This window comes from Microchirus variegatus (assembly GCF_963457635.1).
Source record: "Microchirus variegatus genome assembly, chromosome: 3".
Lineage (NCBI taxonomy): Eukaryota > Metazoa > Chordata > Actinopteri > Pleuronectiformes > Soleidae > Microchirus > Microchirus variegatus.
This window is the reverse complement of record NC_139804.1, coordinates 10378003-10387916: the sequence shown is the minus strand read 5'-3', so window position 1 is coordinate 10387916 and position 9914 is coordinate 10378003. Positions and strand designations below refer to the sequence as shown.

Sequence of the window (9914 nt, the reverse complement as noted above, 5' to 3'; positions counted from 1 at the left end):
AAACATTTTAGTCACAATTATTTTTGACTGATATTGAAATCATGATTAATAGACACGATATTCATTGAAAAAATCTAAATCATGAATAAAATTAAATTAATTGCCCAGCCCTAGTTTAGACCCCCTCAAATTTTGCCTTTGAGGCTTTCAGTGGGTCTCGAGTGTTAATCAGGGGGGTCTAACCCCCCAGACCCCCCTGTATTTCGCACAGTGGTTGTATCGTTGTTGTATTACAGCCTCCGACCACTAATTGGCAGTAGGCCATTTGACTCTCTAATCCCATAACCACTCCCCTCTCACAAGACAAAGCAAACTGTCGCAAATAACGTTTTACTTAAAGTGCATGTAAGGAAATACAGAGACTTTCTCCTCGTCACATGTATATGTTTGAAATTAGTGGCTAAGAACGCAAAAATAAGTGAAAGAATTATGAAGTTAGGAATGAGTTTGAGGAAAAGAGTTTCTCTCCATGCCTTCCTTTAGGTGTGTCTATCTCATCTCTCATAACCACCATCTTGCTTTAATATGCCAATATATTGAAATGTTGTCATCCCTGATACATATCGTATCACACAGTCCTAGTTTGCACTTAAAACACACAGTATGAACACAGGGGTGTAAATATAATCCAGCAGTGAGACAAAGAGCACGTGTTACTGACAGGAGTGATAGAGCAGCTACATTCAGAGAGCAGTAATTACACAAATATTTTACATTTTGAAAGTGGTGTCTTGTAATTAGGTCATGAAACCTTGTGTCGTGTTGGACAGGTACCAGCCATAACCTGCACAATTATGACCGCGAAACAACGCATTTCTTCTGCTACATTTTGCCAATCAATCCATCAGCTGCTGCTGTTTGAGGACTGATTCTGGGATTTATGCCTCACACTGGGCAGTTTAGCTTCAGGTAATAAGCGTGTGTTCTTTTGAGGGCCTGTCGTTACCTCCCCAGTGGGTGAAGCACAACCACCACTTTGAAAGACGATGCTTTCTGCTGGAGTCAATGTTTAGTCAGATGAAAGCTGAGCTGGACGCTGCCGGTGTTTCAGGCGATTTGGCAGAACATCACGTTAGAGCAACATGCAGTTGCAGCCAGATTTCACTTTGGATTGAGGAACTCTTACTCTGGGAGATATAATCAGGTTACATGCGCAGGCACACACACACACACACACACACACACACACATACACACACACACATACACATACAAACTAATATATACAAGAGCCTTTCTAGTGAAACCTGTGTTTTTTCAACGCAAAACAAACAAATCAGGGTGACACATCTACATCCAATGTGTCCAAGCTCTATCTCTCCTCAGAGAACTACTCTGTTGAAACAAGAAGCTGCTATGTGTCACAGCATACTGTTCTCCATGTGTAGCTCCTCTCCAAAATAGACCGCGTGTGAAATCACACAGCTTGTGTGACTGAGGATGTGTGAACCTTATCTCTGCACTGGGAGGAACATTGGTGTGTGACAAGCAGGAGCTGTGAAAAACTTGACGAAGCCTGCTTCACTTTAGCTTTTGAACTGGAATGTGCTTGTGCCATTAAAATGTCCCTCATCTTTATTTTCTTTGGCACAGACCAAACATTTCTAATTGATCACGAACTGTGGAAGTAGCTGACACAAGGTCATTGTGGGGTGAAGATGGTGCTCAGTGATATAGGATGTAATCTCACTTGCCTGCCAGGGAACATACTAGAATTGCATTCATCAGAGATTCCACAGTTGTCACTTGCTGACAAACTCGCATTCACACTGTATTAATTGTGTGAGTGTGTGAGGTCTATTCCTGCAGGTTGTTATTGGAGTAGAAACTGGACGTTTCTGACACTGTTTTGGAGACGCTCCTGGATGATGACCCATTCGAAGTCAGGTCCAGGGAAGAGCTATGTGGCCTGGGCCCGACCGCTGCACCACAAAGCCCTGGACCTGCTGCTGCCATGACCTTGGCCTGCTCCATGTCATCTCCAACCTGGAGAACCGTAGACACGGTGGTCTCCATCCGGCTGGCCTTGTAGACGCTGGTCTGGGTCTGAAGGTACCGAGTGGACTTCAGTTCCAGGCCTTCATAAGAGCCTCGAGGGACACAGGGGCAATAGTGGAAGGCTTGTTTAAATCCAGCACGAAACCTAAGACGGGAATCACAGATTAGTCTAATTGGGTTAGGTTCACAGTTCATCTAAAGCAGGGGTGTCAAACTCAAATACAGAGTGGGCCAAAATTTTAAACTGAACAAAGCCGCGGGCCCAGGTTGAACAAATGCACCTTTTAATAGGGACCCAAACAAGTTTTGCATTGAATATTGAACAAGCAAGGCTTATATAACTTTATAGTGACATGCAAAATCGAGTTTCAAATAATAATAATAATAATTAAAAAATATCAATGGCATATCAAATAAAATTTAAATAAAAATTGAATGCACCTTAAATACAGGATAAGCGGTAGATATTGGATGGATAAAAATTGAATGCCTCCTTTCTATTTGCAGCCTTCTGAGGTAAATATCAAAATAAACTTTTTCCACAGGCTAATAATACATTTGAAAATAAAATAACAATAATGAATGAATCAAACATTCAAGCCTTGAAGTAGCAAGAGAAAGTGCATGAATAAAATGTTAATTATTGCTCAGTTTGCTACACTGATTTGCTTTAACACTGAATATGGAACAAGCAACGCTTATATAACTTAATAGTGCAAAATCAACTTTCAAAAAACAAATGAAAAAACATCAATGGCATATTAAATAAAATTTTAATAAAAAATTGAATGCCTCTTTTCTATTTGCAGCCTTCTGAGGTAAATATCAACAGCAGAGCATTATGGGATTTGTAGTATTAGCGGTGAATGCGGTGTCTAAAAGGGGGGAGGGGGGTGTACCAATACTGATACCGTTATCGAATATGGGGACCGATGCTTCCCTCACATACTCTTATTGGTATTCATAAAACTCAATGTAAGCAGTTTGGAAACACTTCAAGATAAGCAACACCAAAAAAAGTATACTCTGGTAGAGTAGACTGTCAAAAGGAGGGTGAGAAAAGTAGCTCCTTCAACACAACACATTAGAACATCTAAACAACCAACACAATTTTACAGCAGGAAGGAATTGTACATCAAGGCACACAGGTAGTTTTTGATCCACTGCTGCTTTGATCACAAAGTTTAAATGTGTTATTCTGTGAGTTTGGGGTGTAAAATCCTTTGTTTGTATTCACCAAAGTGACACAAACTGACCAAACAAAGCACCAGTCCACCTGCAGCTCTTATGTCCTCATGAAATAAAATGCTGATTTTCTCTAAGGACTTTGGTATGGGAGAGTGAGAGTTTTCCAAACTTCGATTTATAGTCCAGAAAAAAAACTGTCTCACAGTGACAAGTGACAAGTGGCAAGTATATTCTGAATGTGAACTTTAGCAGGCAGAGATCTTTTGTTCAGTTTTTAGCTTTGTCAGGGTACCAGACAGACTCATGTGTGTACAACGAGTTTCATGATCAAAAAATCCTCTTTATGGATTAACATAACTGTGAATGAAACAAACATAACTGGATATTAGCTTATATTGTAGTGATCCTAAACCAAATCTGTGCTTATATCACACACAATTTAACAAATAAATAAATAAACAGTTTGGAAATCTTCCTTATTTGACATCACTGTTTACTCTGCGTCACAGCTTGGCATGGAACCACAACAGACAGACTGAGAGTGACTGATTCATTGCTTATATTCGAATTAGGGTTATATGATGCAAACAGTGATATAATATATAATATAGAGCAGTTTGTGTCTGAAGCAATGTAACATATCCTAACATAAAATGCAGGTGGCATTTACTGATGACACATTTAACAAGCTCTAGATGTTAGACGGGACGCCACAAGCAATTCTAGAAATGACATACAAATGGAATCACAGGAAGACCATTTTGCATGTGGAATGTAGAAATCACAGATGGCTGACAACCCATAGAGAGAATGCTTCACCTCAGCAAACACACCAACACTAAACAAAAAAAAAACCTGACAGAGAAGGAAAGAAGGGGGGAGGAAATGTCAAGGCAGAGAGCAGAAGAGACGGGGTGAGACTGATGGAAAAGACGAGGAAAGGGCCACCATCAGCCGTGCATTTGAATTTAAATCAGCCAAACAAAAGCCAGTCAATATCCTGTACAGAATGACTAAACCTCAGCTCACTGCGGTCCAACACGCACATTTGCATTTTTCAAATTTCAGAACTGAGAACAACCAAGTGTGAAATCTCATTTCTCTGACAGCACAAAGACAATTACCAGGTGGCTGCAGTGTGGAGACAATGGGAGATGATTGATTGACAACACGCAGAGCTGACCAGCTGCCTTTATTTTGCCAAATAACCATCATTTAGTTCATTATCATTTTTGTTGACAGACTAACTGCCCATCACAGTTTGAGACTTAAGTGTTTAGCAGAGATGTCTTTCAAAATGTGTTGAGCCTAACGTCAGTCCAAGTGGTGAAGCTTCTCAGGTGGTTTCTCCCCAGACAAATGCTCTCAAAGTGAGAACCAGCAGGTTTTCTCTTTTCCCCTGATGATTATTAAGGGAGCAGCTGTGTGCATTTATGTGTGTATGTGTGTAGTACATCGAAAGCTACATTACTGAAGGTCAATAAACAAGAAAGAAATGTCCTTTCTCTGACAATTTGCTAACTTTTCGAAAAACAACAAACCAAAATGGTCTACAGAAAAGTTATAAGGCAGGGTTTCTCCCTTCTGGTCCTGGAGAGCCACTGTCCTGAATGTTTTAGGTGTTTCCATGCTCAAAGACACCTGATTCAAATGGTCAGCTCCTCAGTAAGTGGTGAAACCTAGTAATTTGGTGTCCATATTGGCATAAATAACCAAAGTCAATACAAGTTCAATATATTAAGTGATTAATAGTATATAGACACGGTGGAGTCTAACAAGAGTGTAACGCGATCATAAACAAAACTTTCTTTGAAAAGTAGAAAAAAACTATCATGTGATAGCTTTATTTAATGTTTTTGTCTTAAATTTTGATCAACGTCATACTGTAACCTGTGAATAAGTAAATTCCACTGAATGTCACAAAGGATTCTGGACATTGACCGAATTGATACTTCTGCTTGTGTGGTAGTTTTCATTTTGACAGCAAATTTTTTTTTTTTTTTTTTACTAAAATACAAAATAAAATATAAAAATAAAACGTTTTTGTCATATTTCAGTCAGCTGAGATGGACTAGTTTTAGTCAACTAAATATAATCAAAGAGATTAGTCATACAAGAACTGTGTAATAGACATGCACAACACTTTTATTTTGTCCAAAAGAGATAATGAAAGAGATGGTAATTATGAATTCTTGCTTGAAATTGTGCAAAGAAGTCCACTGGTACACGTGCAGCTCAACGTTCTAGGAAAACAAGGCATAGAAATGGGGCAAACTCCTCGTGATAATTTGCCGCTTCTGGAATAAAATGTGAAATTAAGTACACGTGTGGAATGCTACACTGACATTACAGTGTCAGTGAGTGTAGCGGCTGCTGTCTGACCTGTCGTTGAGGCAGCAGTAGATGATGGGGTTGTACATGGTGGAGCTCATGGCCAACCACATTATGGCCAGGTAGACTTGCTGAATGAACCTCTCTTCAGACATGTCAGGAAAGAACTCGTGCAGCAAGAAGTAAACGTGGTAGGGCAGCCAGCAGATGGCAAACGTACACACCACCACGATCATCATCTTCACCACCTGTTGGACACAAAAAAAGTCAGAGTATGTATGTCATTACTAAGTGATTCTTCCTTGATGACTTTAAAGGGCAATGCAATTTGTTTTTTTTCTGATTTAACAAAGAGACCTGACCAAGACAGGCAGCAGCACAAATAAAACACAAAGACACAAAAGAAGATCAACTTTTGTGTCTTTGTGTTGGCTGTAAAATCAGTTCTTTCAATCTGAATTTACAAATACTAGTGCAGTGCCCGTAGGTAGTATGTATTCCTATAGTGGGAGCTGAAGAAGATTTTTCAGTTATGGTAATGCATGATAAGGAATGTAAAGGTTAACATAATACAAACACTGTGCAATCAAGCATTAGCGTAGCTAGCTGTGTTGTGATTGTCAGCCGTCACAACAGCTATCTACGCTAATGCTAATCGAAAATGACAACATTTTCGTTGTTAGCCCTACACTAATGCTAATCGTAGCCTTGCTAGCGTACCTTTGGGAACAGGTTTGCCAAGTTAGCCGCAAAGTAGTAGCATGCTAATGCAAAATAAATATGTGCTCGCGTATTGGTGAATGGACACCTCGTTGTTTCAGTATAAAACCACGTTCTGCGGTGAACTGTGTGAAAATGTTTCACCCTTGAGGACAGCCTATTCAATCCCACCTCCCCGCTCCAGACAGCACAGCTGCTGCTGATTAGTCGCAGCCTGCCTGGTGTAGCGTTATAAATAAGCGAAAGTGCAGCATGATAAATCAGTGAAAATTAAAATTCCTCCAAAAAATTTGAAAATCAAGGATGCACACCATCGGACCATGCTAAACCCATATCCAAAGTCTTAGAGCGATCTGACTAATGGTCAGCGTGATATGCCTGTCACAGACAGACAGACAGACACACGCAACTTGCTTTATAGATAGATAACAAACCCAAATCTAATTTTTGTGAGGACACACATATATACAGTACATAGTGTGTTTCCAGAGAGGACGCCACAACAGTTGACAAATTAATTATTGACATTATTTAAAAACGTAATTTCAAACGAAAAACAAGAAAGGGTTGGAGATCCCGCCAAAAAATAAACAAAAGGTGAGTAACGCCAGGCCAGCCACGCAATGGGCCGTAGGACCCAGCTCGTCCTCAAAATAAAAAATGGATCAACTAAACTAAAACCGAAAAACTAGAGTGCCAGCAACTTCCACCCAATTGAGACAAAAATGTAACTTAAGAGAAAAATCAGTCTCATAATGAACGAGTGGAGGAATGTGGAGGGAATACGGATGCGGAAATAGTTCTTCCGCTCTCTCTTTCCTCCATGCTTCCTCCCTCTCCACTCACAGTGCAGGAAGGTAATTGCTGAAATCAGACACAGATGAGTGGAGAGGAAAGACAGAGGGGAGGGAGAGGAAAGAGAGAAGCATCACGCAGCCGCACATAACACCCCCACCCTAAGAGGGTGAATAACAGGGGTGGTTATTCACACACACACACACACACACACACACACACACACACACACACACACACACACACACACACACACACACACACACACACACACACACACACACACACACACACACACACACACACACACACACACACACACACACACACACACACACACACACCCCACACACACACACAAATATAACTATGGTCTGTGGTCTGTGTACACAATAGTCGGGACACCAGCAGAACAAACATAAAAAATGTTTCAAGACTAGGATCAGGGATCAGGCTTCTTTTTCGATGGTAGGGAATACACCCGCTGGTGGCGATTGAATTTCTTGGAGAAGTAAGAAACCGGGTGATCAACATTATCTTCTCCTGTTTGAAGGAGAAACCCCTGCCCCCACATCACTAGCATCAACGGAAAGTTTAAATGGGCGTGCAAAATCAGGCGCGGCAAGAACTGGGGCAGTGGCCATCAACGCTTTAATGGAATCAAATGCACACTGACAGTTAGGAGACCACTGAAAATGAATCTTTGGACTAAGCAAGTCTGTGAGCGGGGCCGCGACAGCGGTTTTTACAGAACCCACCATAGTATCCCATCCATCTTCTACCGCTTATCCGGGGACGTGTTGCAGGGCAGCAGTCTGAGAAGGGACGCCCAGATCTCCCTCTCGCAGGACACTTCACTCCACTCCAGCTCTTCCAGAGGGACCCCAAGGCGTTCCCAGGCCAGCCAAGCGACATAGTCACTCCCGCATGTCCTGGGTCTTCCTCTGGGTCTCCTCCCGGTGGGACATGCCCGGAACACCTCCCGAGGGAGACGTCCAGGGGGCATCTGATACAGATGCCCGAGCCACCTCAGCTGGCTCCTTTCGGTGTGTAGGAGTAGCGACTCTACTCCAAGCTCCTCCAGGGTGACAGAGCTCCTCACCCTATCTCTAAGGGAGTGCTCTGTCACCCTGCGGAGAAAACTAATTTCAGCCGCTTGTATCCGGGATCTTGTTCTTTCGGTCATAACCCAAAGTTCACGACCATAGGTGAACGTAGATTGACCGATAAATCGAGAGCTTTGCCTTTCGGCTCAGCTCCTTCTTCACCACAACAGACTGATACAACGACTGCTGCCCCGATGCACCTGTCAATCTCACGCTCCATCTTTCTCTCACTCGTGAACAAGACCTCAAGATACTTAAACTCCTCCACCTGAGGCAGGATCTCTCCACTGACGGCAAGCCACCTTTTTCCGGTCGAGAACCATGGCCTCGAACTTAGAGGTGCTGATTCTCATCCCAGCTGCTTCGCACTCGGCTGCAAACTGCCCCAGCGCATTCTGGAGTTCCTGGTTCGCAGGAGCCATCAAGACCCCACATCATCTGCAAAGAGCAGAGATGAAATCCAGCTGCTCCCGAACCGGACCCCCTTCGGCCCCTGGCTGTGCCTAGAAATTCTGTCCATAAAAATAATGAACAGAACCGGTGACAAAGGGCAGCCCTGCCGGAGTCCAACATGCACTGGGAACAAGTCTGACTTACTGCCGGCAATGCGAACCAAGCTCCTGCTCCGGTCGTACAGGGACCGCACAGCCCTTAACAAAGCACCCCCGACCCCATACTCCCAGAGCACCCCGCACAGAATGCCACGAGGGACACGGTCGAAAGCCATCTCCAAGTCCACAAAACACATGTGGACTGGTTGAGCAAACTCCCATGAACCCTTGAGCACCCTGCGAAGGGTATAGAGCTGGTCCAGTGTTCCACGGCCAGGACGAAAACCAATTTGTTCCTCCTGAATCCAAGGTTCTACTATCGGCCGAACTCTCCTCTCCAGTACCCTGGAATAGACTTTCCGCTGGAGGCTGAGGATTGTGATCCCCCGATAGTTGGAACACACCCTCCGGTCCTCCTTTTTAAAAAGAGGGTCCACCACCCCAGTCTGCCAGTCCAGAGGCACTGTCCCCAACTGCCAGGCAATGCTGCAGAGACGTATCAACCAGGACAGCCCTACAGCATCCAGAGACAGCTCCTCACTACCAGTGACTTCGGCTTGGGTAATGAATGAGTCGACCTCTGAGTCCCCAGCCTCTGCTTCTTCTAGGGAAGGCGTGTCAGTGGGATTGAGGAGATCCTCAAAGTATTCCTTCCACCGCCCGACAATGTCCCCAGTTGAGGTCAACAGCCTCCCACCTCCACTGTAAACAGTGTTGGCGGAGTACTGCTTCCCCCTCCTGAGGCGCCGGACGTTTGTCAGAATTTCTTCGAGGCCGACCGGAAGTCTTCCTCCATGGCCTCCCCGAACCTCTCCCAGACCGGAGTTTTTGCTTCTGCGACTTCTCGATCCTCCGTCCGCTTGGCCTGTCGGTAACTGTCAGCTGCCTGAAGAGTCCCTCGAACCAACCAGGCTCGATAGGACTCCTTCTTCAGCTTGACAGCATCCCTTACTTCCGGCGTCCACCACCGGCTTCGGGGATTGCCACTGCGACAAGCACCTGAGACCTTACGGCCGCAGCTTCGAACAGCTGCGTCCACAATGGAAGCGGAAAACATGGGCCACTCTGACTCAATATCTCCAGCTTCCCTTGGGATCTGGTCAAAGCTCTCCCTGAGGTGGGAGTTGCCAGTGGATCCAACTCATCACCAGGTGGTGATCGGTTGACAACTCAGCCCCTCTCTTCACCCGATTGTCCAAGACATGCGGTCGGAGGCCGTCCTGGT

General features: G+C 44.0%; 1 protein-coding gene across 1 annotated transcript in view; it reads right to left on the bottom strand.

Annotated features, from left to right (window-relative positions):
* Positions 1-1797: 1797 nt before the first annotated feature.
* Positions 1798-9914, bottom strand: part of tacr1a (tachykinin receptor 1a) — a gene marked incomplete at both ends in the record, with an annotated part of 75651 nt that continues 67534 nt past the window's right edge. The window contains 2 exons of the mRNA XM_083885973.1: positions 1798-2143; positions 5569-5765. Coding sequence (XP_083742099.1) covers positions 1798-2143; positions 5569-5765 — 543 coding nt within the window. The remainder of the gene's footprint in view (positions 2144-5568; positions 5766-9914) is intronic.